Source organism: Tigriopus californicus, chromosome 9, assembly GCF_007210705.1.
Source record: "Tigriopus californicus strain San Diego chromosome 9, Tcal_SD_v2.1, whole genome shotgun sequence".
Taxonomy (NCBI): domain Eukaryota; kingdom Metazoa; phylum Arthropoda; class Copepoda; order Harpacticoida; family Harpacticidae; genus Tigriopus; species Tigriopus californicus.
Window position 1 is genome coordinate 1,896,663 of NC_081448.1, and position 27,981 is coordinate 1,924,643.

Below are 27,981 nucleotides of genomic sequence, written 5' to 3' on the forward strand. Positions count from 1 at the left end.
TTTTGTCGAGCATGAGTTGGGCTGAATCTTCTTCATCATCTTTTTGGAGTTGTGACAGTTTGGTCACGTTTTCTATCCAATTGTTTGCATTGTCGAACCTCCATGAGGATAAGTGGATGGAGAAGAAGAAGACGGACAATTCGTGAGCTAGCTTCCGATCACAAATGCATGAAGGGCCGAGATGTTTTCCCAAGAAGGGGACAGCGATTTCCCATCCGCAGGGCTTCTCATCCATCCCCGAGAGGTTCATTCACACCTCAGGTTTGGTCATGCCTCTGAGGGCAACCTTGTTGGTTGTGGATGATGGTGTTCGAAAGTGTTCCTCAGGAGATGAGGTGGTTAGCTCTGAAGATCTACTAGGGTCTACTGTTCATTAAGGACGAGTCAAAGCTGAGGTCACGACGGCTCATGTACTCGTATGTGGGAACTTTTGATGATGGGCTCCATCGCTATTAATTGCCATTTAATTGTTTTCAGCAATTTCCGCCGGGGATGATTAACCACATAGAGTTCCGAACATGAGCGTGTGCGAGCGATTGAAACAAAAGAGAAAGAAAACTCTCGAGGGCACCGACCTCGTTAATCGTTGGAAGTCTTTGAAGTCATTCTTGACTTGGAAAGACTGGAAGAAGCTTCTTCAAATTTGGGAATTGAGTGATTGACCAATTCAATGGGCATCTTCGTGATTAGATCCCTTTTTCCGCTTGATAGCTCTGAGATTGAAACATAACTCAGAAGGCCATTGAATGAGCGTCTTTATGGTTCGTAACCCTGTCAAAACATGGTAAACGGGTAAATGTTTAATCAGCATTCTTTCTTCATTGATAAATTATCCGAAGATCAGAAACCCCAAGGAGACGACTTGGCTCGGTTTTTTTACCCCTCCCTTGGTTAGGCCTTCTCAGTCAAGAATTGTCTGTGGGATCCCGTGTTCTAAGTTAGACTCCCATTGTCATGATTTCTATGATCCATCACGAGGAGCAAAAAAATTCCAATCTTTTTATGTTTCCAGTTTTCACTCTATAATGGGATGTCTTCAAATTTCAGCAGCGAGTTGAAGGATCACTCCCAACTCTATGAGATGATGATTGTGAAGCCTTAAATCTTTGCACACCTGAGAAAAATACAGCCAGTTATCCTTTTGAGCACAAATGCACGCAGTGCCTTGACGTGCCTTGATCAACAATGATACCGCGAAATGAGGATTGGTAATACCGGTAATGGACGGATGATGCACAACACATCCTCTGAATTCGGTGATTTATGGCGGAATATCACGATTTTCGCCGTAAGACACGATTTTGAACAGTGATTCCGAGGCATTACTTAGGAGGTCACCAGCATTACAGATATGAGGAGGCCAAATTACAATCCTTTGTTGATTATAATTGAGATTCCTACCGGGACGGTGTAAATGAGTACTCATCTCTCACAACATCTCAGCGGAGGGCTGCATCGTGTTATGGCATGAATACCAATGAGTGATCTTTTTGCATTCTTGCCTCCCTCTCCTTTGCGAATTTCTCGTGCGGGACTCTTCTCAAAGAGAAAGGAAGGCCAAAGATAGTGGTGCATCAACTCTCTTGTCCCCAGGGGCCTGGCCGGGCTCGATCGCGAGAATGTTCCAAGCATCAGCTGACGACGACCTCTTGGTTTTAGGGGACATGGTTATGCTTCGGCGGCGACGGCCTGTCCTCGAGAATGGAATCGTGTCAAGATGAAGATTGAGATATTAAATGTCTCTGACGGGGAAGTGTTCAATTATGGCGTGGTGCTCATTTACGGTGCTGTGGACACACCCGCTTTGGATGTCTCCCGGACAATCTACATTAGTCAGACTGACGATCTTCAGGTTCAGGCCATGGATCTGCGTGGCAATAAGTTCAAGCATCTGGTCCGCCTCAGGCCCGGTGAAAACCATTTCGTCTTCCAGTACTTGAACAAGATGGCCCAACTGACGCTCATTCGGGAGATCGTCCAGTCGGATATCCAGCATGTTTTCAAGCTCTTTTACATCGTGTGCTCAGATGACCAGGATGGGCGATTTCAATCACCCGAGGATCAGCCTCATGATTTGGCAACGGCCATATCCCGGATGAAACTGGGGGCGGAGCTGATGCAATGTTTCTTGGGCGACAGTTTGGCATGCCAGGGATTTCTTCATAAGGCAATCCATTTCAATCAGGATGATGGGGATCTACTCTTCCGACCGAAAGTGGAAGTTCTTCACTCGGGCTTGACCATTGAGCAAGCTCGGGCCATGAGTGGTCAAGAGCTCTGGGAATTCCACGGCAAGGAGCTCCTGAAACGTGGACACCTCGGCGAAGAGATGAAATGCATCGCTATCATGTCAGCAACAAGGTAATTGAGATCGAGTTTGTTGCCGAGGATGCCAATTTTTCGTGTACTAATCTTGGTCTCGGAGGTAATTATTTTTCGCGCGAAAAGAGAAAATTGACCCTCGAATGCCATGCTCGCGAATGCATCACAGTGCAAGTCATCACAATTGCAGCTATCAAAATCCTGGCCAGATTAAGCCTAAATCCCATCAAGACACGCTGGACATGACCCAAGGGCACGCGGCATTGGGTGGAGGTGGGCTGGCTTTATTTGGCTCCGGATGTCTTTACACATGGCCTGACAAGATTGATCAAGTCCAAGCTCGTTTTCAAGATCAGACACCCGTGAATTGGAAGAAATTCATGGATGACTCGGGTTACAGGTATTACATTCCTTTGAGGACAAAAAGTGTTAAGCCAAACACAATTGGTAAAATTGCCATTTTTCCGCCTTGGGGTTGATCAGGGGTACAATTGGTGGATGTTTCGCCACATCTTTGGGAGCCATCATTCACGAGGTAGGCCATTGTCTTGATCTTGAGCATACGACCGATGGCATTATGGCCCGAGGGTTCGACGATTTGGATTTCTACTTTACGGTAATTGATCGGACCACATCCACGCCAATCGCGCAACCTTGTCTGAGTCTAACTCAAACCCTATCGAATTCTCATGGACCTTTGAGTGGACCGGAGAAGATCTCGGGCAAGGATCTGATTGATCAATACCATCTGAAACTTCATTTGAGTAAAATCAAGAAACTTTTCGGCGGAGCTTTCTGGAGCGGATCCGGCGTGCTCATCCTCAATCATCACAAGTAAATCATTGATCCTGTTGAATCGTGGGAGCAATTTCACTTGAAATAATGATCATGTTTGGCAACTTTACAGGTGGTTGAACGACTATGGGAAATCTCAATCTTCAATATTTCTGTCCAAAGAAAACCAAATACAATCGCCAAAGTGGCCAATCCAATTGGTCGATGTTCGTGATCACAACTTCTTCTCCACGTCCTACCTGGAAGTGGATGCTCATACGCTCAATCTTGCCGATTTGGACCGCACATACGGCTCGGCCCGTCAATTCCTGGTTATCAATTCTATCGGGGATGTCTTAAAAATCGAGAAGCCAACTTGATGCCAACTCTCACCTTTCGTCCATTCAAAATTTCCAATAACACAATACTTCAAAGCAAAACTCAATAAAAACAATTTATCACAAAGCAAGTATAGATATATGCTTGATACATGAGCCCCAATATACCAGACTAACATCTAGCATTTCACAGCCAGGAGCCCATCAACCTCGGTTGTTGAACGACTATTCTTGGGTGACATCCGACGATTTAGGCTCAGATGCCGCTTTGCCGGTCGAATTCTGGGCCAATTTCGGATCCACCTCAGCCTTGTCCGTGGCAATGGCATTCTTCTTTCGGCCTTTAGACTTGGTGGGATCCTTTTTACGATAGGCTCTTTTGGTCCTTTTCAAGATCAAAGGGTCTTTGTCCTGGGAATAGGTCGCCCAAAATTCCAAACATGAATCTAAAGCCAAATCGCCCTCGTCGGGGTTGGATCCGGGCGGCCAATCCGGAATTTTGGAGGCGTCTAATTCCAACGCATCCGCAAATCGATCCGACCAGAAATTCAAGTCCTGAAATCCGTACGGGTCGACGTCGATGTCGCGCCGGCGACGAAAGAAATGGTTGAGCCTTTGGCCTTGTCTTTGACTGAAAGTCGAGACATTCTGGATAAGAGAGGCCGGGTCCTCGGGCTTGAGACGCCGCACTTTTCGGTGAGTCCATTTGGGCTTGCGCGGTTTACCACGGGCTTTGGGCGGGTCTCGGGTTTTAACCTTGATATTGGACGATGGCGGAGGGTCTGTTTGGTCCGGATCGGGTTGTTGGGTATCCATGTGAATCCACGTCGGGTCCGGAAGGTGCAGATTCGAAGTTTGGTCGGGATTTCAGTTCCTTACGTTTGGACACTCGCGTACAACGAGCACAAAGATGAACAAATTTGGTGCATTTAAAAACACATCCAGGGTGACCAAAAAGACTTGGAGTCTGGGAATCTAATTTTGTGGATACATTGGAGCGGGAAAAAGAATGATGACGTCACCACAATTTTGTAGGAAAGTTACATGAACTTGTGTGGCTTTGCAGTTCTTTGTCAAGGGATTAGATAGCACAGGAATTGTTCATGTAGCATTGCAATTGTCATGAATTGCCATATTTTTGCTCCTTCACATTCATGAAAAAAGTTGCTGAAAGAAACTGTGTTTTGGACTTTAGTTTTCTGTGTTTACAATTGACTTTTTGAAAGTTCTCTGCATGTATTGTGAGCCCCATTTGGGTTTTTGTACCTTTCCTTATAAAAATTTAGAGGCTTCTGGGCCTCGAATCCTAACATTCACAAATATATTTTTTGCGCCACGATGTATGATTAGGGAAGCAGACAAATCAATGGAGAAAATAGTCGTTCCTCAATAAAAGGAACGAATTACAGTTACAGTTACATTAGTCAAAAAATAGTAATTCGTTACACAACTATTACTCGAACAAAAATGTAATGGCGTTACTCGCAATTACTTTTACCAAAATTTTAGTTGGCCAACATTTTATGGTTTACCCCATCCAGACCATTCTTCTCAAAAGAAATGGCGTTTTTTGACTCGAGCAGTGCTAATGCGTAACATTAGAAGATTTCTTATCAACACTTTTCAATAATGAGCCTTGCCATTGAATCTTGGCCATGGATTTCTAGAAGACTTGGATGCCGCACGGCAAAAAGAAGGTGAACCCATAAGGGAGAAAGAGATGGCCTCACTGTACTCTTGAAAGAGCGCCCTTAACTTATTTTCAGCGCTTCTTTCGTCATTGAAAATACTAAAACATCAATGGCTATACATTTTTGAGATAAATGACCTATTGTTGGTCTTTAATTTCAAATTATTAGTTCGTTTTAATAATTATGAATGAAGATATTGCAAATTCTAACATTGGTTGGCTCAATACCCCCTCCCTCATTTAAAAAGATTGACAAATGCAAGATTAGGTTTGAATGAGCACTTATTCCAATTAAAATAGTGAGACACAGTACCTAATACAATATTTGCAAATCTCCTCAGTTATCTCTTCCAAAAATTGAGTGACCATCTAGTTACATTACCTTAAAGTCCAATCAAACTTAAAGAAATAACTTTGGAGGAAAAATATGGCTTAACACTGGAAGAAAAAAAAACTTTGTACAAGATTCTTTTGCATTTTGTAAGCAAATGTTTAATAAATATGACGCAAATGAAATGACATATTGACAGGTACTTTTTCATCTTTCTTTTTATGGTTTGAAAAAAGTTAACAACATGCCGTGCAAGAGCATGTTTTGGATTTCGGTGATGGACATCTTCGAAGACTGGGTTGGCTAGGTTGAGGACAGTGGCACAGTTTTTTTCGGGGGAAAATGAGACGAACTTGTCTCGTTTCGGACTAAGTAAGAGGCGAAACGTTCAAAAGCGGAAGTTTAAGTTTTTAGTAAATTATCTCCGCTGATTTGGGACCAATATTTCAGTCAAAAAACTGCAACAGAGAATCAAACAAGTCATTGCATTTGAGATGAAGCTTTTTAAAAATCTGCAAGGAAACCTTTTCAAATTGTTTTTTCCCTGGTCTAAGAAATAAATAGGTAACGGTAACGGGAGGGCTAAAAACCGTTGTGTTACCGATACCATTACTACTGGAGAAATTTTAAACGCATTATCACTGGTCTTACGAAAAAAAGATAAGGCATTTTCTCAAACCTTGTGTCCCCTAAGAGCGCTGGTCACATGTAATCAAAGGATTCTACCGTAGCTGAAAAGTAAAACATTTAAAGCCAAAAGGAACTGAAGTCTGTCTTAAAAACAGTCCAATTTATATTTGCTCAAGTCCCTTCGAAGACTTTCCTCTTGGACTCTTACAACCTTGGACTTTTATGTCCGCAAGGATTCCTTGGGTGTGCGAGTGTCTGAGGTTTGCGAGATTGTCAGAGCAAGGTAAGAATTTCCTCCCCTGGCTGGTACCGTGGGTTCAACAAACATCGGACCCAGGAATTCACCAAGATTGAAAGGAAAGCCGACGCATTGTAGTGGCTACCACATTTGTTCAAATGGGCAAGGTCCCTGGTTTGATTCGCCTCGCCGCCCTTTCGCAAATTGTGACCGCAAGACACCTGATGGCCGGCTTCGCTAAGCCAGTTCGGCGCAACCATGCCCACTTGGTCGCCTACCAATAATTCAAATCATTGATTTCGGCCCCCAAAATGAAACAAAAAGCCAATGTTGGCTCAAATCTAACCTCGAGCTCCACCAACTATTTCGTCTCTTCCCAGTATACTTACTGATCAACACTTTGACGACTCCGTCCATGTGTTGAGTGGTTCCCATCCAGCGCTCACACTTCAAACGAACACAGAGTCAATGAGTGAGTCAAGGGCTGCTGGCAGAGTGCCGCTCGATGCCTCCTGACTTGAAGTACCCAAGATCCTCCTCATTCGCTCGCTCACTCACTCAAACTGGCCTGACAACATTTCTCGCCTTGAGTAATCACTCCATCCATCCCCGTCCTTGTTGACCTAACATACATACAGAGGCACACACACAGTGTATCCATTGCCGCAATCTCTGACCTTTGGTCTTCTCATCCGATTTCGTGCGTGATCCACAACTGGTTGGATCGTGTTTGACTCGCCATTTCTGCCTTGTGGCTCGGTTCATATCATGGCCCATCCAGGTCCCTTCCATCATCTGTTGAAGCCTTTGCCGCTCGACGGTCAGTCCACCTCGAGTCAATACTTTGATTTACCTGCCTTGGGTCCCGCCTATCATCAATTGCCCTTTTCCATTCGGGTCTTGCTGGAATCGGCCGTGCGGAATTGCGACAATTTTCAGGTCCGTATCATAAGAGTAGTCGGACACTGACCCGCATGTGCCCTCATGTTTGAAATGGCTTGATTTAGGTCTTGGAAACGGATGTGAGCAAGATCTTGCAATGGGCCGAGAATCAAAGCGTGCCCACGGGGGTCGAGGTGCCCTTCCGTCCGGCACGGGTCATTCTGCAAGATTTTACGGGTGTGCCGGCCGTGGTCGATTTTGCGGCCATGCGGGATGCTGTCCAGCGTTTGGGTGGGGATCCCGAACAAATCAACCCGCAATGTCCATCTGATTTGGTGATTGATCACTCGGTGCAGGTCAGTCGTCGCCTTCAAATTTTACATGACATTGATCCCCAAACTTATAATGACCTTTATCATGTGTCAGGTGGATTTCGCCCGAAGTGATAACGCCCTTTCGAAAAATGAAGAATTGGAATTTGAGCGGAACAAGGAGCGGTTCACGTTCCTGAAATGGGGTGCCAAGGCTTTCAAGAACATGCTGATCGTCCCGCCTGGGTCGGGTATCGTTCATCAGGTCAATCTGGAATATTTAGCCCGTGTCTGCTTCACGGACTCGGATATTGTTTACCCCGACTCGGTCGTAGGTAAGTCGAGATTGAGCTTTCCTTTGCCGACAACTTTTTCTTCCTTTCTTTCCCTATCATTCCCTTGGCTATCTTAGGTACGGATTCCCATACCACCATGATCAATGGATTAGGAGTGGTAGGCTGGGGCGTGGGTGGTATCGAAGCTGAAGCTGTTATGTTAGGCCAACCCATCTCCATGGTCTTGCCCAAGGTGTTGGGTTACAAGATATCCGGGCAAATGCACTCCTTGGTGACCTCCACGGACGTGGTTCTGACCATCACCAAACATTTGCGTCAAGTAATTTGAGTTCTACATTTATTCAATGCTATTCTGAAGTTTAATCCGTCTACGTTCCATTGTAGATCGGAGTGGTGGGCAAGTTTGTGGAGTTTTTTGGTCCCGGTGTGGCCTCCTTGTCCATTGCGGATCGCGCCACCATCGCCAATATGTGTCCCGAATATGGCGCCACCATCGGCTACTTCCCAGTGGATTCCCAATCCATCGATTATCTGCGCCAGACTAACCGGGATGAGCAAAAGATCAAAATGATCGAAGGCTACTTGAATGCCGTGGGCATGATGCGAAACTACTCGGACGCCAGCCAAGACCCGACATTCTCCGAGATTGTCGAACTCGACTTGGCGAGTGTGGTGCCGAGTTTGTCCGGACCCAAACGTCCTCATGATCGAGTATCCGTGTCGGATATGAAGGCCGATTTCACGACTTGCCTGCCCGCCAAAATTGGGTTTAAAGGCTATGGACTTCCTCAAGACAAACTGAGTACCACTGTGCCTTTTGTCATGAACGGTCACGAACATGTTTTGAAGCATGGATCCGTCCTCATTGCTGCGATAACGAGTTGCACCAATACCTCCAACCCTAGGTAACATTTTTCTGTGTTTTGTCTTAAAGCGGAACTCATTATTCACTAAGTTAATTTCAGTGTGATGCTGGGAGCGGGTTTGATGGCCAAGAAGGCCGTGGAAAAAGGCTTGACCGTGGCTCCGTACATCAAAACCAGTTTGTCGCCGGGATCGGGCGTGGTTACCTACTATCTCCAAGAGTCTGGGGTGATTCCGTACTTGGAGACTTTGGGCTTCTCCATTGTGGGTTACGGTTGCATGACTTGTATCGGAAACTCAGGACCCTTGGACGATTCCGTAGCCGATGCGGTGAAGAAAGGCGACCTCGTTTGTTGTGGCGTGCTATCCGGAAACCGAAATTTCGAAGGCCGAATCCATCCCGACACCCGAGCCAATTATCTGGCCTCGCCTCCTTTGGTCATTGCATATGCCATTGCAGGAAAAGTGGACATCGACTTTGAGACGGAACCCTTGGGCCATGATGCGGACAATAAACCCGTGTTTTTGAGAGATATCTGGCCCAGTCGGGAAGAGATCCAAGCCGTGGAGAAGAAACATGTGATCCCGAGCATGTTCGAGGAGGTTTACTCCAAGATCACCACGGGCAACGAGCGGTGGAATAAATTAGAAGCCCCGGAGGGCAAATTGTACCCGTGGGACGAGAAATCGACTTACATCAAGAGCCCTCCGTTCTTCGATGGGATGACCAAGGAGCTCCCCGCTCCCCGGAAGGTGGAGAAGGCTTACCCCTTATTGAACTTGGGCGACTCCGTGACCACGGATCACATCAGCCCAGCAGGGAGTATCGCCCGGACCAGCCCAGCAGCCAGGTATTGAAACTGCTTTCAACGAATAACGACAAATGGCCTCTAACTCTTTGAATCTCGGTATTAGATTTCTGGGCTCGAAGGGCATCACGCCACGAGAGTTCAACTCGTACGGATCCCGTCGAGGCAACGATGCCATCATGGCACGTGGCACCTTCGCCAACATTCGCTTGGTGAACAAGTTCATCGGGCATGCCGCTCCCAAAACCCTGCATATTCCTTCCAAGGAGGTGATGGACGTGTTTGACGCGGCAGAGGAATACAAGAAGGCAGGCCAACACTTGATCATCTTGGCTGGCCAAGACTACGGATGCGGCTCGAGCAGAGATTGGGCAGCCAAAGGGCCTTTCCTTCAGGGCGTGCGGGCTGTGATTGCCGAGTCATATGAGCGAATCCATCGCTCGAACCTGGTGGGAATGGGCATTGTGCCCTTGCAATACACCAGTGGCGAAAACGCCGAGAGTTTGGGCTTGACAGGTCAAGAGGAGTACACCATCGAGATTCCTTCTGATCTCAAACCGCAGCAAACATTGGAGGTTCAAGTCTCGACTGGCAAGAGCTTTAAGGTCTTGGCCCGATTCGACACCGAGCTGGAATTGACTTACTACCGAAATGGCGGTATCCTGAACTACATGATCCGAAAAATGATCCAAGTTTAGTCCCGTTGTCGAATGGATGCAAATATTGAATATATTTTTACTGGGCCGACGATAATAAACCCGCGATTATTTTCATAACCACCATCACCTTGTTTCATTCGGCCTCAAATCCATCCTCGTCCGACATGAACCGTCGTTTCCCGCTCGTATTCATATAGGGCCGTAACGCCCATTCAGATCGGGCCGCAGCTTCGTTCTCCAATGTGCCCAATTTGATTTCGTACAACCGCAACTGGAATCGAGGCCCGACTTCGTCCAGTTCAATATCTTTGCCATTGGGGCCTTTCTTGAAGGTGTGATGGCGAAATGAGATGAAGTCGTCGTGATTGGCGAAGGTGAGCACGCGCTTGCTCTCTTCTTTGGGCACAGGAAACAAATACTTCAGAATCTTCATCACACGCTCACCCATCTGAGTTTTGAAGTTGTGGAAGATCAGATGCGGGTACTGTTCGGACATGTTCCCAATATCCGGGATATCGTGCCGCATGACCATATCCGTTATGGTGAAGTAAGCCGTGGGTCCGTAGGGCATATGGCAGAGCACCAATCCGTCAGGTTGACCCCGGTGCTCGTGAAGTACAATGAAGTCGGTGACCTCATTGGCGCGACAGGCCTGAATCAGTTGCTTGAACTCGTAGTTACCGCGATTCAGACGTTGAGCGTTGGGAATAATCAAGCGGAACTCCTTGGCGAACTTCTTGAGGCGGGCCGAGGGATCGCGCGACGTCGTGACCATGACCTTGGGGTCTTCCACGCCGGCCCAACGATACTCGTCATCTTGACTGGACACGCCGGCCGTACCTCCGCCTTCCCCGCCGGTCAACTGGGCCAGTTCGGCCCCGCCATCGTCCCATTTGACCGATTGAGCCAAACTGAGCGCATCTCGCCGCAAATCTCCGTCGATCAATCGGTTTTCTGGAGAAAAGGAAGTATACAAAATTTTGAACTGATTGACATAGTGTTTCGGAGAGAAGTCTTCCTGGTAAGTTCAAAGATATATACGGTGATTATTAACTACATTAAGATCGTAAATGCTGATCAGCCGATTGGGCTATTTAAAGAAACATACGGTAGGTCTGTGATGAACTTGGAAGTGCTGCATTTCAATACCTTTTGGGCAAAAACGCGAGTTTCTGTTTTAAGTCAATTTATCCTCGTCCTAAATTTCCTGCATAGTTTGATCGCTTGATATTGAAACATGGTTTTCTTCTTTAGTACCTAACTTATTTCCACACATTGTGGTTTAGATGTTTGGCACATTGAAAAGAAGAAATATTCCTATAGTCATTCAGTAGAATAGAAAATGTTAAGTGGTGTTTATTCGAGGTTCCTTATCATTATACTTCAAATGGGAAATATGTCACCAATTATCAGAACTATTATGTTTTGAGCCAAACTAAGGCAGAGGATGACTGGCCCTATTTTGGTCCCATACACCATCATCGCTGATGCTTTAAATCTCCCGCTCGTTCTTTTCACTAGAAACATGAAGCGTGGCCATTACAGGCCAGTCAGTTTAACAAGATGTTTTGTTGGTCACTACTGAATGGTTTGTTGACTACCTCGCTTTAGTTTCCTAAGCCAGATTCTATGCTTCAAGTGGGCCATCTTAATTCATTGGGCCCGATTTTTTGATGACATCGAAATCTAATTTTGGATCAGATCAATGCTTCAGGCGATAGGTGTTGTTCTCCTTCGTTCACCAGACTGTGTCTGACCCTACGTCATACCTTGGACAGCGCGTTTCAAACGGTCTTTCTTATCCTGGATGGCCTTTTGTCGCTCCTCCACGCCCTTGCGGTAAAGATATTCACGGCGGAGACGAGCCTGGCGACGAAGCTAGAAACGGGTAGCAATGGTTTTTGATCAACATTAGACGCTTCAAAATCTACACCATCGCCCTGCCTGAGCTGCATCTGTCCCAAACAGAACTTACCATGGTAATTAAGGTCTACAATATTTTTCCTCTCTTCACTTTAGGGGTCTCCAACGCGATTCACGTGTTGTTGTTATTGATTGTTGTTCTAGTTTTTCTAGCCCATGTTGCTGAAATGGGTGGCAGAGGGGCAGAGTGGCTGTTTGACGACGCTCCCTGGCCAATTCAAGATCCACGGAAACGGCGTGGGGAGTAGTTTTTTGAAATTCAGAGAGGGCATAAATAGTTCAGATTAGACTTTGTTATTTTTTAGATTTCTAATTTGAAATCAGAACTTTGGGTGAATTGATGCTAAAAAAAAAGGTCTAGACATCCTTGTCGTTCGATGAATCGTTCAGACTTGAATTGTTTTCACCCTGCCGATTAGGGCCGATAAGCGATAGTCGGGTACGTGACTAAAATCGTTTGGCGATCAAATAGAATATCTGTGGGGCGCACTAAGGGCCGCAATCAGACTTGAGTTAAGAACTAATCAACACTAGATGGATTCATTGAGCTAGCCAAATCTTATAGATCTTAAATAGCCAAAAATGGGCTCATTTTTTCCCACAGTCGCAGGAATTCTAGTTTTCACCCAGTCCAAAGTTTCAGCGTAAACTGCAGCTAAATATTACCAGCCGGTTGACAGCCTATGTCCACTCAATGAAACTAGTGGCACAATAAAGCCCAAAAGGAAATAATTGAATAAACTGAGCAAAACTGGGCATGGTATGGCATTCATTTTATCGGTCACCTTGAGCCAATATTGGTAGATCAGCAGATCCGAGCCAGCTGACTTTGGCCTGGAAAACGTACAGGATGGATCAGAGAGAACAGTTCTTGTGAGTGTCTCCAGATTTTACTGTTAACACTGACCTTAGCTGTTAAAATGTCCAAAGACTTCAACCGACTGATGTAGGCCACGGAAATTTAATGGACGGAAAACCTTTTTATGTCCATGCCTACGCCCGACATTGATCATACAGTAACTTTTGACATTGGAAAATATCGAAAACAGGTCCAGTTGCGCTTTTTCACTCCAACGCCCATGGATATTGCAACAGATTGGAAGTTAAAACAGACGAACATCCTCATCAGACTGAGCTCGACTCTTTTGGTGTCCGTGCACGTCCCTTCGTGATAGGGAGTGGATTCCGCCCCCCATCCCGTCCTAACCCGCCTGACCAAGCCTGCGTTGTTAAGTTTGATTGCAAATTCGAAAGTTGTCTGGACCCGCCCTTATTGAGCTCTTGGTTTGAGCGTTGACGCCCTCGATTTGGCCCTGAAGTCCAGTCCATCCATCCATCCATCCCTCAAGTCCATGACGTCGGTCCAGGTTCGGATGAGTGCCGCCTTGCCATCACCCCGACCCACTGAATAGACGGCACCTCAAGATATGTGGTCGCAGCCAGCTCGGGGCGGGGCTGACCCGCCCAGTCCGGATGATTGGGAAACGCTCTTTGATTCGGGTCAGTTGGAAAGCCAGCTCAACGGTTTACGTGTCAGCAAACCCGTCCAATCTGGAGGTGGTCAACCGACGTTGAGCGGGTATTACGCCCCGAGCGGCTATCAACCGGCCGGCTATGGGCCACCCCCGGGGGCGGGTGGACTGCTGCCCACGCCTAATCCGGCCCTCATGCTACCACCGCCCGTGTACGGTCGGCGGAATGCCGGTGGCCATCCTTACTCTCGCCCTCCTCCGCCCATTGTCCGGGCTGGCGTATCTTATCCGACCCCGATCGCGCCCTACCCGTCATCGCCCCGTTTGGCCTCGACCAGTGGGTCGGGGCCGTCCGGGGCGGGGCCGGGTTCCCTGTCGATCGTGGCCCGACCACAAATCCTCGTCCGGCCCTCCGGTGATAATAGTCTTCATACTGAATACCAGCCGCCCGAACCCAAGCTCAAGATCTTGAAGCGTCCTTCCAGCTCACCCAGCAATTTAGCGGCTCAAGGCGGAGCTGCGGCCAATGCGGTCTCGGCCAAGCCCAAGTCGCTCAAGCAGCGTGAGGAAGAGTACGCCCAGGCTCGACTCCGGATTTTGGGCTCGCGTGGCGAGGCCAGTGAAGAGACTGAAGACTTTGAGACGCTGAACGGACATAGTGACCCGGGTTCGCCGCTGTCAAGCGTGTTGCCCACTTTTCCCCCGCCCACGGAGAGCCTCAATGCCATTACCCGGGCGCCCAAAGGTCCGGATGGGACCAAGGGATTTCAGGCCAGTCGGTAAATTGGCCATGGTGGATCAATGGCACATGGACCCTCGCGCTCAACTAAAATGTGATTCAATTTTTTAAGTAAACAGACTCGGGACCACGAATCCCTCGTTGGCTCCGTTCGAAGTGCAAAGTGAAAGCGATGGTGTCCTGACTGACATGGCTTCACCCCCTCGGTCGGGTTCATAGCCTGGCGGGGCCACCCAGAACCCGCTTCCCATCGATCACAATCTTATGCCTCGATTCTATTGCCCACATTTGTGTTGCCTTTTTTTCTTTGTGAAAACCAACAATAAAAACTTCTTACATTCGCCCATAGAACACCCGAGAGTTCTCGGCCCATAAATATACAGTACATGGTACCACTTACCGTATCTTCCGTTCTCCATTCTTTGTTCAAGATGTGTTTGTTCTCAGCGCTTGCCTTCATCCAGTTCCCTCCTCAGCGCCCTCCTTCGCTTCTCGTCTCTTTTTTCTCCCGTTGTTCAAGCTCTGCCTTGATCTGCCATGCATCTGCCACTGCACTCTGGCCATTCCAGCTGACAAATTCCATGCCCGCTCTGTCAGTCAGTCAAGGGATCTAACCTTTGGACTGGAACTTTGATTTGGGAACGAAACAAGTTCGAGTGAATATCAACGCGTTACCGCGCACAGGTGACGTGTGCAATGCCATCGGTTTTGGCCGAATTTAAAGATCAAACATGAATTAGTTTTGGGTGAAGAAATATAGCACCAGTGTGGATACGATGAGCTCCTTTAGTCCGGCACAAAAATGGGACGGAACGATGGCCCTGATTGGCGGGTTCTCCCTTCATTTAACTTTGGGGACCTTATACTGCTTTGGCAATCTCAACACATACATGTGTTCGTATCTCCGAAGATATGTGCATCCTGGTATTGGTTACAGTGACATGATCTGGATCCCTGCTTTAGCCACGGTGGGACAGGTGAGAGAGTCTACTTATTGCTCAAAAATCTTCTACGAGGATGCGTTACGCTAGTGCCATTGGCGCACAACATCCATTGTCAGCATTTTTAACAGCAAAACCCCACATTTGTTTTCAGGGCACATTCATGACCTTCAGTGGTTATTTGGAAGAGCGAATCGGCGTTCGATTTACAATATTAACGGGGGCCAGTATCATGACAGCCGGTGTTTACTTAACCTACTTTGCCATTCAGTTCTCTGTATTCCTCACTGTCATCACTTATGGCTTCATGTTTGGGTTGGGCACCGCGCTATCATACGCCCCGCCCATGGGTGTAGCCATGAGATGGTTTCCTAGGCACAAAGGCTTAGTGAATGGTGTCATCGTTGGTGGATTCGGACTCGGGGCTTTCGTTTTCAACCAGATCCAATCCTCCTACTTAAATCCTTCCAATAAGGCCTTAGATCCGGATGGTTATTTTTCGGACGAGGCCATTCTTAATCGTGTCCCGTCTGTTTTTCTGCTGCTTGGGAGCATTTACGGAGTTGTTCAGGTAAGTTTACACAAGAATATTTTGTATTTACATAAATGGTTTTCTTTAACGAACATTGTCATTTTGCGATTTAAAAAACCTCTTGATGGAAGGAAAACTTGTGTTGCTCACATTTCTTCTCCAAGATCGCTCCAACTGTTGAGTTTCCACAAAAAAAGACGCTAACATCACCAACACGTGAGACTTTCAGTTTGGTGAATATTTCTGAGAAGTTTGGTCTTCCGCCGATCATCTTGGTCTTGATTCCGTATATGATATCTCGTCTTCTAGCTTTGTGATAAAGGTTCATGGCTAGTCTCAGGGCCAGTGTATCCATGTCGATGTTTGACCAAGCTCGGGTCGCGTAAATTGTGATTGAGATGATCTTGGGGAGATTCGAACCGAGGGTCTCTTGTTCCATTTCGATCCCTGTGAGAAGGTCCAAAAACCACATGGCTTCACTGGGGTCTTTGACTACCCAGATAAAATCGAGCTTCTTCAAGTTTCCTACATCTTCGTTTTGAGGGGCCGTGAATCTTGTTTGACAGGAGGGACAGTTTACCACTCGTTTTAAGTGCCGCTGGAGAACAGATTGCAGAATGCATGCCATGGGAGTCACTCCAATACCAGTTGCGACGAGCACCGCGTGTTCCGCCTCAAAGATGCTCGTGGCCGGGGCGTGAAAGGGTCCATCTAAACGGATCTCCAAAGATGGAAGGGTTCGTCGCGCCACTTCTGTTTTTGAAGTAACTTCCTTCAGCTGAGCAGTGTTTCTGGCATAAGATACCATTATCGCCCGATTGTTGTACGAATGGGGCAGATATTTGAGATTGCAATTGTGCCGAATACATGTTTGGCCCTTGGTTTGATTGTGATGGTCCACGAAGATTCGATCTTCAAGAGCTTGTGTCCAAGGCCCCACAACTTTAATATGTAAAGTTAGTATGTTTGGCAACTCTGGGCTACTAGAGATGGTGAAGGCATGCCATTCGTATTGAGCAATACTTGGAATGTTCACAGATATCCAGTCTCCTGTCCGAAACGCCAAGTTCTCGGGCTTTCCAATCACGAGGCAAATGCACTTTGGATCAAGGAGAAAAGCCGACTCCACTTCGGTGGTCATGTGTCCGTACATCATCTTCTGAATGATGCCTTCAGCCAGAAAGAACCCGGCCAAAGGGAAGAAGTACGAGAAATTCGGGGCGTGTAGAACCAGAAGTACCGCAAACGGAACGTAAAGCCAATGACAGAAGTAGAACAAGTTGAAGTAACCACCCCGCCGAACGTACGGCTGAGAGGTGAAGAACATCACGCAGACAATGATGATCAAAAAAACACCGGTGAAGTTGGCCCATCCTGCAATTAGTCCGAACAAGTTTGGTCGGGTGGTCAACATCCACTCTAGGAATGAATATTTCCCCCCTTCTGGTGGGGGATGATAACCCACCATTGTAGGTGTAAGGCCGTTTTGGTGCAGGTAATTTAGAGGATCGGGAACAACGTTGACGCCAAAATTTATAAAGTGAACTATAGTGTGCACCATCCCAAAGACAAATATGATCCATCCACTGAGGATGTGGAAGGCGGTGTGATGATCCAGTGGAAGGTATTTGCCCCACCCAAGTTCTCGGAGGCCATTCAGCAATTTCCGCAACATAAACACAAAGACCATAGTGCAGACAAGATTGAGTGGGAATCCAAAGATGCGAGCCATGATTAGAGTGATATTCAGGTCGCCATTCTTGTCCTTGGTATTTCCATGCCAAATCCCACCCATCATCATCATAATAACAATTACGAGAAGGTAGATGAGCAATAATCCGTAATAGGTGGGATGGGATTGAGTCCTTGTGGCTAAATCTATGGCCTGTTCCTCGGGATTCTTCGGGGCTCGTGGTTTGGAGTTCTTCTGCAAAGCCCCTAGCCAATGATCGACCAAAGTGGATACGTCCTTGGATATTTCTGGATCCTTTTCAATCAGGCGTCGGAAACCTTCCTTGGAAATGTAATCAATCTTCTGATTGTCAGGGTCAATTTCGCGCGAAGCTTGGACCCCAGCCTCGAAGAAGAGATCCACCATCTCAGCCACACTCCTATCATCCAAAGGCAAGGAGCTGGATTTAACCATAGCTCTGAGCACGAGTTCGAGCTCATTTCGATCCAACTTCTCATTTCTCTTCAAATCGTATGTAAGAAATAGGAGATCAATCTTGTCCTCCGGCTCCCGGAAGCGATCCATGAAATCCATGAACTCTTGGGCCGTGATATAACCGTCCCCATCGCGATCAAAGAGCGAAAACACATTCTTGGCCAAGAGCGTATTGTCGGTGCGAATTGCCTCCAAAAACTCCTCTTCATCGATCAGACCATCCTCCCCGGCGATCAAATCAAAATGAACTTTAAGCTCTGCTAATTGAGACTGCCTTTCCTGCGCTTCCAAATTGCCTTGCTTAGAGTCTGGAAGTTCATCCAATCTCAACGAGGATGTCGAATCTGAGCCGATGTTGAAGATTTTGTTACCTGAATCCGACCTCTCAATGGAATCAGCCGTAGAGTTCGCCATTATGTAACTTGTCTCCTTAACTTCCGCTCAGAAATAAGTGGGTTTGAATGGAAATCTCCTTTTTTGATTTCGCGGTCAAATTGCGAACGGCTGGAGTTCAAAACATGGCGCGAAATTTTCGGTAATGCAGGGAAAACTGCAGTAATTCTGCTGACATCGAAGGTGCAAATTTCGAATCGCTGGAACCTTTCATTTTATCCAATATGAACCCAATTTCTTGGATCAAGAGATCTTACCTGACTAACGAACTAGGCCATATTTTAGCCCAAAGTCTTCATTAAGGTACTCAGGAAACCTGGTCGAAGTTATGAAATAGATTTGAATTATTGGTCAACTTGGTCAACTACAAACGCTTTCGACTTTTAAGAAATGAAACTGAATTGACCTTAATTATGGCGATCTAAATGTCTTATATTATTCTTTATGTAATGAAAAGGGACTCGGAGGGGGTCCAAAGTTGGGACTTTTTAGCGGGAAAGCCGTCCGATGTCCAGGTGAAATTTTTATTGGCCCTGAATGTAAGCACTGCAAATGTTAAAGGTTCTTTTACCATGCAAGGAAGTATTTGAATTTAATAATACCAGATACAGCCAAAGTAACTTCCGTCAAATCTAAGTTTTAAGAGAAATTCGTTTTCAACTGAAACCTCCTAACTTTGCCACAAAACTGAGAGAAATTCAATGGAAATTCATGTCAAAGTGAAAATAACTAAAAAGAAAATTATGATGGAAACAAGAGTAATTAATGCCTGGCTAGAAATACAAAGAGCATCAATTATTGACATTATTCCTATTTTTGAAGCCCTTGAACTTTTTTTTTTTCAAAACATATTTGACATTGAAGCATTGAACCTTTCTGTGCTCTTGCATGACTATAATCAGCCACTCCCCAAGTATGATGAACAACTATGTCCTAGATGGGTTTAAACTAATCATTGATAAACATATACACATGTATTGTTACATACGCAAACAATTCTTTGTTTTTTAAGCTTTTGGCAATCTTCTTGATTAACTCACCAAATCGAACCGAAGAAGCTTCCATGGTTCCTTTGGTAGTGAGTGCCGTGGATAATGACGATGATGAGTGCATTTTTGGTGAGGATGAAGAGCTGCTTCAAGTCACGGATGAGCTCAATCAAAGCGCCCAATCCATGTCAAGTGTCAATCTATCGCAAACTAGCAATTCCAGCGCCAATCACTCCGATGGTGGCGATAACCTGCGACCTGGCCAAGTACTTCGGACAAGCGAGTTCTGGATCCTCTGGGCCACGTTCTTGTGCAATACCCAGGTACAAGCGAATATTTATTGTATTCAACAAAAACTATGAGTAGAAATCCAATCAGTTACCATGTTTTTGATTGCAGGCAATCAGTTACATCAACACCATGTACAAGGCTTACGGTCAGAGCTTCATCCAAGACGATCATTTCTTGGCGTTCGTCGGTGCATTTGCGGCCATTTTCAACGCGTCCGGACGTATTTTTTGGGGTCATCTGAGTGACAACTTTGGACATCGGGTGTGCATTATGATTTCCACCATGGGCTTGGCCATTTTGTTTTCCACGCTTTATTTCATTCAAATTGGGGGTAAAGCCCTCTTTGCCACCTGGATTTGGGCCATCTTCTTCGCTTTCTGTGCCAATTTTGTCCTCCTTCCCACGGCCACAGCCCAATGCTTTGGGACTAAGTATTCGAGCAAAAACTACGGTCTAGTGATGACAGGTCAAGCTGTTTCCGCTCCACTCACGGCTGTTTTAACACAAATGCTACATCCAGTTCTCGGATGGTTTGGGATGTTCACTATAATCGCTTGTTTTGCGTTGATTTGCACTCTCATCAACAGCCGATTCCCACCCTATCCCACACCACGGGCCATTCTTCGCAAATTAGAAATGCCGACTGCACAGTTGTAATTTAATAATGTGCCAATTGCCCTCTTTCTAAGGCTATTCAAGACATTCCTCTACTGTAAACCAAACATTCCAGTGAAACATCTAGTCAGTATTACACGTTCCCGCACTTCATGTTGCTTGTTCACCCTTCTTTGAATTTCGGACTTGAATAAAAAGCGAAATGAGTTGGATCCAGGATGTATTTACTCTTAATTAAACGAGCAAAATGACTCTTCAGTGTTCAAATCATAGGTGTAAGTGACATGAGCGGATGAATCTGATTCTGCACAATTGATTGTCTTTGAGCTAAGCTCTCCCTGACTCTTCAAGATCAAAGTGACCTCTGTCGTTCCAGTTGATTTCAAGGTGAGAAACTGGTTGCTTAATCCCACTCCAATAAAACGGTCTTTTGAGAAAGGCACAAACTTTTGGCGCTCGCCAAGGAGACCAATCTGGAACCCTTCAATCTCCATCATGGGAACAAAATACAAGAGCTCAAACTCATGCTCTTCCATCAGCTCCAAAGAAAGCTCTTGTGAATCGTCTAGTAGGATAAGTGACTCCGAGTTATAATGCCTTGCCACCACATACTGAACTCCTGGGGTTAGATTGAGCCCCAATTGCCATGGAGTGACTGGTCTTGAAATTGAATTTTCCGCTCCAAAAACCACGCCGTAAATGAGGCCGTCTAGCGACACGAATGAGCTCCAGATCTCGCCAATCTCGGAGGATGTTGGATTTTCAGGCAAATGGAGACCAGAAAAGGCCATTTCGAGTAGTTGTACGGGGGCTGCTAGTGCTGGCTCATCCACGGTCAAGATCTTCCCGTCCTCTCGACAAGTCTTGGCCAACACGGATTCATCAATAGCGTCCATTCGATCTCCAAAACCAACGCCGCCCAAAGAGAGAGTGGACACAGCAGCCTAGATTGGATGCATGCAATTACTCACAAAGGTCCTCCTCCTTTTAAAAGCACTCACCTGTAATTCCGGATTTGGCTCCACAAGCTCTGGACAGTAAGGAAAGGTTGCATTGACCATAGATTGATCTCGAGTGCAGTCCTCGTCACATATGGTCACATCACAGTTTTCCCATTTCCACTCGGACATCGGTTTAGAGAGATCAGCTTCATAGAAACAGAATGGCCGTCCGTTGCCGGCCAAAAGCCCGACTGGGTTCCGGCAGTAATTCCGAACCAAATCTCCCAAGGGATAGGCATAATGTAGGTTCAGGGTTGACCAGGGGATACAACTGTGTCCAGATTCTGAAAGGAAAAGCGAACAACTTGCGTCATGGCAAACAAAATTGTGTAAAAATGTTCATTAGTCATTACTTGTCACGCTAGCTTGCCCAACATATCTATAATTCAATGGCCATGGGACATTGGGATCCGCATCCAGAGCCACCTCCATGCAATCGTAATAATAATTGTTGCCTCCATTTCTCGAGCTGGTCCAGAACACGTCCTTGAAAGGTTTTAAACCGAGGGCATGAGCAAAAAGACTGGTGATTCCAATGCGCCATTGATCTTCAGCCAAGAGATAATCTTCGGAGACCCTGATTCGAGTCACACTATTGGTCTCGACACTGGCCATGGCTTCTTTCGGCAAAGTCATGCAATATTGAATCTGAATGTCATTGAGCTCCGCTCCTAGAGCCATTTGATTCAGCCAATTTCTGCTCACTCTCAAATCAGTCACCGTGGCACTAGAAATGATGGATCTTCCTTGATTGATTGGGCACAGATAGCTAAAATGTTTAGGGCCTTACTTCATAAGAGCGATTTGGTAGTCCTGCCAATCTTGATTGTACACTTTCAATCCCCATTTACGGGCTTCTTGAAAGAAGTAGTTCCAGAAATCCTGGTCTTGGGGAATAGCCACGATCTCTATGTATGAAATACAGACAAGGGTCAGATTGGAACAACGAACATTGACTATTAGAAATTGATACCATCGCCAACCTCTAATAAAGTCGAAGGCACCGCCATTTTCTTTGGCATAAGTTGTATTCCTGGACCAATAGCGGTTATGGGCAACAATAGGGAGACCAATTCGATTTTGAAGAAAATCCAAGCCATTAGGAAAGATGTCTTCCAAAGCCGACCACTCTTCAACGGCCAGCAAAAAATCCTTTGGATACCACCAGGAATCAATCTCCAGATGACGAACGGGAATGGATGCCCCTGATTGCTTAAAAAAATCAGTCAGTTCAATCAAGGTCTCCTCGTAATTTTTGCCCTCCAAGGTGCGATAATAGTAAAATGCTCCATTGTCAGTCCAATAACCTGAAAACACATCGATGATGTTCTCCTTCTTTTTTCCTCCCGTAATTTGAAGTAAGATTCTGCTCGGATTTCGAACCCAAGTAGTCGTTGACTAGATCGTTTTTGTCTTGATCGATCACTTTCCCATGATAGCCTCGAAGGTAGTTTCCCCAATTTTGGAAGGCCTCTTGGAAATTCGTTCCAAACGCTGCAATGATCTCCAAGTTAAGCCCAGGCGCTTCAATCCGTGTGATACTGCCCATAAGACCAAAATCCAGGGCTCCAACATCGCCTGGTTTGGTTTCTCGTCGTTCAAGATTTGTGATCATAAACTCGGACAATGGCGACAAGATCAGGACCTCGTTTCCGGCTTCGTTAAACAACACCAAGGGACCTCCTTAATTTCCATCCCGGATTTTATCTGCCGTTTCGCCATTTAATCTAGATTAGGTCTCTTCAATTAGTATCTTTATTTTGATATCCGTAAATATGTAGATATTGAACATCCATTGACAGTGAGGGGATTTAAACTGGTTCTTAAATTGTGTACATTCATTTTGAAAATTAGGCTAAGCATTCATTTGTTCATGAAGGCTTAGTTTCATTACTAACAAAACCAAATGACAAATGTTTAAAGATTGTCCCTAAACTAATCATTTTCAGAAAGTAATCGGTCCTGTTGTTTTCAAAACAAACCTTACTTGTTTGATACAACAGAATCATTAAAAAACATGATGGAAAAGCTTTGTGGCTCAAGTGAAATCGTTTGCGTTACGTAATTTAAACGAGCAAAAAAATTTCATGGAATGTTTTAGCTATCAAAAAGAGTGCCCTGTATTCTAAAGGGACCTAGTCAAGAATTAGGTGAGAAAACATGAACCCAAAATTTGTGATCAACTTACAAGGTATCGTTACTCTGATTTTACGTGTTTATGGTTAAATATTAAACAAAAAAACTACATTATATTACATTAAAGTGAACATATCCTCAATGAATGCACCAGAAAGAACAGAAAACTGCCACTCTCTCTTACAGGGAAACATTACATGGCCAAATGACAATGTCACAAAAATTGATCACAATTCAAACTTCAAAACCTCAAGAAAAAATGCCAAACGAAATGATATTTTAGCGCGAAAATAGAACTTACTCTGCCACTGTGATGCAGGGAGTACCAGACATGCGTCCACCAAAGGATAAGAATCCCCTTTTAGATTCTAGTGTTGGTACAAAACTTGGGAACACTGAAGAGACCTCGTTTAAAGCTCTATCGAGAAGAGCAGCCACACTTGTTCCGCCAATGTCCTATGAAAATTGACCATTGTCCGTACTTGAGATAAAGCCTTTTTCCAGCTTTTAAAACCCATTTGGAATTACCTCATTCCTGTTACGGAAGCTCTGTTTGAATACCACGGCATTTCCATGGTCATACACCCTGAAGGAAGTGTAAAAGGTTGCTTGATCCCAAGCAACTTCTTCTCCTTCGAACGTTCCAATCGAGTCGGTTCCACTCAAAACTGTCACCTCAGATGGAGAGAGAGTTCCAGAATTGACGCTTAAGAACTCATTGTCTTTATGGAACCCAATTTCCGACACCCCTTCTTGACCCTTTAGCCAGATCTGGCCATTGACCCCAAGAGACACATGATTTCCAGATCTTTCAACACTCAAGCTTCCAAAAACGCTTGAGGCATTGACATAAATCAAAAGCACTAACGTTCTCATCACCTTGACCTCCATCTTGAAATGAGAGGAATCAATATTTTCTATTGTTTAGATAAGCAAATCAAACAGAGGCTTGATTTTACTAATAAGGTCAGCAAGATAAATATCGTAATGTTGCAATTCACATGATAAGTCATCACTTCAAAAGAGTGGCTGGATTAGAAACGTGTATCGGCAAGAACCAAAAAACATGATAATTCAATCTGGAATAGAAATTCAGCGGTTTTCAGACAGCTAGAAAGTTTACCACTCTTATTCCAAATCTCATAAGCAAAAAAAAAACATAATCGTTCGTTCTCCATACAAGTACCGTAAAATACGTTTTGAACATTTGCCAGTTGTTCTTTGTGTCGGATCCCAAATCCGTGACGGAATCGAAGAACCACAATGTCAACAACACCACAAAAGATATTCTTGGTGCCGAAGTGGTCAATTCTAACTGATCATACGATTTATTGTTAGCACAATGCATATGGTTTATTCACCAAGTCAGTCCCCCTAATAATTATCGCATCACCATATGACTATGAATCTGGGCATAAAACGGTGAGAATATTTCACAGACTTTGGATAGTGAACGTCAAAACGTGCCATCTTTTCAAAGAAAAAGAGGTGTTAAAAATCGATTTGTTTTGGACACCTAAACTTCTTCCGGAACTTTGATTCAACGTACCAATCGACGATGAAACTATTGTGAAGACAAAGTTAGCGAGCAATGGAAAAGCTAGCTAATGATGGTTGACTTGCCGTTGCGAAAAAATGGACAAGCTCCCATCCAGTAATTGCATTTCAAGCTGCTGTTGCATCACTCCAGAAGAATGAAACTTTTCCCATAGGATTCATCCAGCTTGACATTTCACGCCTTTATCGCTCTCTTAGCTGAACCTGCCATCCTTGCGTTCATGAGTCCAGAACTGTACATACTGTTTATACACACAAGGTGGAAGTTTATCATCAGTCAGGAGTATACTCGCCAAAAGGAGTAGCCAAAGAATGTGCAAGAATATTCTGGGAATCCAACAACCAACACATCATCACCATGAGACAACAATATCCGTTCGAGGATTCTACTCCTCGCTTGACTTAAGGACTCAGAAAATGAGCTTGAGGTGGTTGGGGAGGGGACCAAAAAGGGGGGAGGGAGGGGAAGGAGGGCCCCCTCCGACTACCTTTAGCCAAACATTCACACGCACCTCGCCTAAGAATGAATTGGCGTTGATTGCCTGGTCGAGTGCAGGAGATCCTGGCATGAGATTCTTCTCAGTTACGAAAAGGACTTCAAAGACATCAGACCTCCTTACAAATCATGCGGAAGCTACTGCTCATTCTAGGAGCTTATCTGGGCGTTGCAGTGTCCCAAGATGGCAGACCACCTCTTCAAGTGGACGTGACCAAGACCGCGAGTTGTGAAGAGGCCCAAAAAGCGGGAGAAGGCGACAAAGTCACCGTTCACTACGGCGGTTTCCTGATGGATGGCAAGAAATTCGACTCCAGTTTTGATCGCCAGAAGCCGTTCACTTTCGAATTGGGCGTGGGTCAGGTAATCCCAGGCTGGGACCAAGGGCTGGTTGGGGTGTGCCCTGGCGAAGAGAGACATTTGGTTGTTCCCGCCCCTTTGGCGTATGGTGAACGAGGAGCTGGAGATGTCATTCCACCGGGAGCCACTCTCCTCTTCGATATAGTTATCGTTGACGTGGAACAAGTTCGAAGCGAGGAAGAGATTCGAAAAGAACAAGAAGAGGAACGACACCGACAGGAAATCAAAGAGCGAAGAGAGGAACAGGAACGTCGGAGAATGGAGCAACAAAGCCGACGGAAACAAGAACAAGAGGAAGCGGCTCGAGAGGCAGCCGCAGCTGAGGTAGCCGCGGCTGAAGCGGCCGCCGCCCAAGCAGATTACGATGAGGAGTATGAGGAAGAACCTTGCGGAGGTGGAGAACTCCGGACCCGAGTTGAATTCGCTCCTCGCATTTGTCCCCGAAGATCTCGAGTGGGTGACAAGCTGAGTATGCATTACACGGGTAAACTGACAGATGGAACCAAATTTGACTCCAGTCTGGATCGCAACAAGCCCTTTGACTTCACGCTGGGAGTGGGTCAAGTGATCAAGGGCTGGGATGACGGCGTATTGGACATGTGTGTGAATGAGAAGAGGACTCTGATCGTGCCACCCCACATGGCCTATGGTGAATCCGGAGTGGGGAGTGTGATTCCACCCTGTGCCACCCTTGTGTTCGAAGTGGAGCTCCTAGATATTCAATAGTACATGATGTGTCAAGTCAAACAGAGTTTTCTAGTTCAAAGAAAGACGCCTTCTAAATAAAATATGAACCATGATTCGTCGAGTTTTATTTCCACGCTCATAGAGACATGATCAAAGAGACTATTGAACGAAGGAGAAGGGCCGAGAAGGGTGCTGAGCAGTCGGTAAGACAAATTTCTCCTTGAGCCCCCGTAGGCAAGTCGTGTCTTTAACAGGCAAATGTCAAGGCCAATGAGCATGGCGCAGGACACTTCCGAAGTATTTACTTCTTTACAAGCAAGATTATTCTCGGGAGGTTGAAGTTTCCAATATTCACAAAATGAAGATTGAGGATTGCAGATTGCTTTTTAACCAAATTCTTTTATTGGCTTGCTTGCGAATACCCTTGAGAACAAAAGTGTATTCATTTGGTCTCACCATAACTAAAATCAAAAGGTTTTCGAGTTTGCCATCGCTCCACGTTACTCGAGGCTCGAGGCAAAGTGTCATTAGAACAACTAACTTTCATCACTGTCCACGACAATTGTCAACTCGATTGTCATCGTGGTCGACGAATCGGATTGCACCAATGAACGTTCCTTCTGCTTGTTTCTTCGTTTGATTTTACTTCGTTGGTTCCTGAACCACACCTAGTAATCAAAGCATCAACGGTTCGCGTGAGAAAAACAAAATCGGAAAGGCACCCGTCAAGTCACAATGTCTTACTTACGTCCACGGTGTTGTCCAAAACACCGATGGTTTTGGCCACCTGAGCTCGGGCTTCTTTGGTAAGATATTGGCTCTTATTGAAAACAGATTTCAAATATTGGCATTGGTAGTCAGTAAAGATGGTCCGAGTTTTTTTCCGTGGTTCCTCTTGGGAAATTCGAGGTGAAGTGACCGGATTAGGTGATCTTTGACTTGTATAAGGACTAGCGCTCCTTATTGGCATTAAGTTGTGGGTCCTAGGCCCAACCATCTACATGAAAACATTATACATACTTAATCAAGCACAAAGATCTGTGCTGGAGGATAGATATCTCAAACTTACCTCACGATGTCTGGCTAAAAATGGCAAAGCCAAACTCTTGGGAAGCACCACCGAATCTTTTGGATATCGAACATACCTTTGAGTACCAGGATAAGCCATAGGCTCTCGGGGTAGAAGGTAGACATGCCTGTTCAAAGACAAGCAGTCATTAAGATAAAATCAGTAATAAGACAAAATAAACATTCAATGAGAACGTAATCCCATTTCATCTTTATTTAACGCTAGTATGGCTCAAAAGAGAATAACGATTCTTACATTTAAAGAGCTTTTCACACCTTATTACTCGTATTCCTTCTTGGTTCCACTTTTGGCCATCTTTCATGTACAATAATACAGTCTCCTAATAAAATTCTCTTTAATCAAACTTTTGGTATTTTTTTCCCTCACTTCTTCCACCAATAAATCGACCCCTTTCCAGGGTTGGCAAATGGATTAATCCCGGGGCGGTTTTTTGGGGGTTTTAATGGTT

General features: G+C 45.5%; 9 protein-coding genes across 10 annotated transcripts in view; 5 read left to right on the plus strand and 4 right to left on the minus strand.

Annotated features, from left to right (window-relative positions):
• Window positions 1-583: 583 nt before the first annotated feature.
• LOC131886914 (uncharacterized) lies at window positions 584-3,567 on the plus strand. The gene is made up of 5 exons (XM_059235372.1): window positions 584-792; window positions 1,048-2,361; window positions 2,513-2,722; window positions 2,806-3,156; window positions 3,230-3,567. The coding sequence occupies exons 2-5, from the start codon at window positions 1,718-1,720 to the stop codon at window positions 3,474-3,476; spliced, it is 1,452 nt and encodes a 483-aa protein (XP_059091355.1). The 5' UTR covers window positions 584-792; window positions 1,048-1,717; the 3' UTR covers window positions 3,477-3,567.
• Window positions 3,568-6,940: 3,373 nt separating this feature from the next.
• On the plus strand, window positions 6,941-10,261 carry LOC131887234 (cytoplasmic aconitate hydratase-like). Its single transcript, XM_059235789.1, has 7 exons — window positions 6,941-7,262; window positions 7,331-7,561; window positions 7,632-7,851; window positions 7,929-8,131; window positions 8,197-8,717; window positions 8,778-9,527; window positions 9,592-10,261. Exons 1-7 carry the CDS (start codon window positions 7,092-7,094, stop codon window positions 10,181-10,183), a joined length of 2,688 nt encoding a protein of 895 aa, XP_059091772.1. The 5' UTR covers window positions 6,941-7,091; the 3' UTR covers window positions 10,184-10,261.
• On the minus strand, window positions 10,197-14,802 carry LOC131887238 (U3 small nucleolar ribonucleoprotein protein IMP4-like). The gene is made up of 4 exons (XM_059235794.1): window positions 14,679-14,802; window positions 12,120-12,275; window positions 11,914-12,022; window positions 10,197-11,098 (listed from the first exon to the last, which is right to left on the minus strand). The coding sequence occupies exons 2-4, from the start codon at window positions 12,120-12,122 to the stop codon at window positions 10,278-10,280; spliced, it is 933 nt and encodes a 310-aa protein (XP_059091777.1). The 5' UTR covers window positions 12,123-12,275; window positions 14,679-14,802; the 3' UTR covers window positions 10,197-10,277.
• LOC131887239 (actin nucleation-promoting factor WAS-like) lies at window positions 13,458-14,710 on the plus strand. Its single transcript, XM_059235795.1, has one exon. It carries the CDS (start codon window positions 13,495-13,497, stop codon window positions 14,320-14,322), a length of 828 nt encoding a protein of 275 aa, XP_059091778.1. The 5' UTR covers window positions 13,458-13,494; the 3' UTR covers window positions 14,323-14,710.
• A 104-nt stretch (window positions 14,803-14,906) lies between the features above and the next one.
• LOC131887237 (oxalate:formate antiporter-like) lies at window positions 14,907-20,418 on the plus strand. Its single transcript, XM_059235793.1, has 4 exons — window positions 14,907-15,255; window positions 15,374-15,790; window positions 19,324-19,623; window positions 19,700-20,418. The coding sequence occupies exons 1-4, from the start codon at window positions 15,055-15,057 to the stop codon at window positions 20,246-20,248; spliced, it is 1,467 nt and encodes a 488-aa protein (XP_059091776.1). The 5' UTR covers window positions 14,907-15,054; the 3' UTR covers window positions 20,249-20,418.
• Window positions 15,792-18,390, minus strand: LOC131887235 (NADPH oxidase 5-like). The gene has a single exon (XM_059235790.1). The coding sequence runs from the start codon at window positions 18,330-18,332 to the stop codon at window positions 15,861-15,863; it is 2,472 nt and encodes an 823-aa protein (XP_059091773.1). The 5' UTR covers window positions 18,333-18,390; the 3' UTR covers window positions 15,792-15,860.
• Window positions 20,410-22,882, minus strand: LOC131887236 (uncharacterized; the record flags this gene model as incomplete). Its single annotated transcript, XM_059235792.1, is given in 6 exon segments — window positions 20,410-21,150; window positions 21,208-21,491; window positions 21,561-21,934; window positions 21,998-22,115; window positions 22,191-22,514; window positions 22,591-22,882. Coding segments are annotated over 6 exon segments (2,046 nt in total). The 3' UTR covers window positions 20,410-20,436.
• A 2,493-nt stretch (window positions 22,883-25,375) lies between these two features.
• On the plus strand, window positions 25,376-26,556 carry LOC131887012 (uncharacterized). Its single transcript, XM_059235495.1, has one exon. It carries the CDS (start codon window positions 25,526-25,528, stop codon window positions 26,480-26,482), a length of 957 nt encoding a protein of 318 aa, XP_059091478.1. The 5' UTR covers window positions 25,376-25,525; the 3' UTR covers window positions 26,483-26,556.
• LOC131887013 (homeobox protein DLL homolog) overlaps window positions 26,540-27,981 on the minus strand; it is a 6,356-nt gene continuing 4,914 nt past the window's right edge. Inside the window, exons 2-4 of one of the 2 annotated variants that reach the window (XM_059235497.1) lie at window positions 27,513-27,639; window positions 27,188-27,440; window positions 26,540-27,111 (exon numbers count right to left, since the gene is read on the minus strand). In XM_059235497.1, the coding sequence (XP_059091480.1) occupies window positions 27,086-27,111; window positions 27,188-27,440; window positions 27,513-27,639 (406 nt within the window). In that variant the 3' untranslated portion in view covers window positions 26,540-27,085. The remainder of the gene's footprint in view (window positions 27,112-27,187; window positions 27,441-27,512; window positions 27,640-27,981) is intronic. The other variant, XM_059235496.1, reaches the window with a different exon arrangement.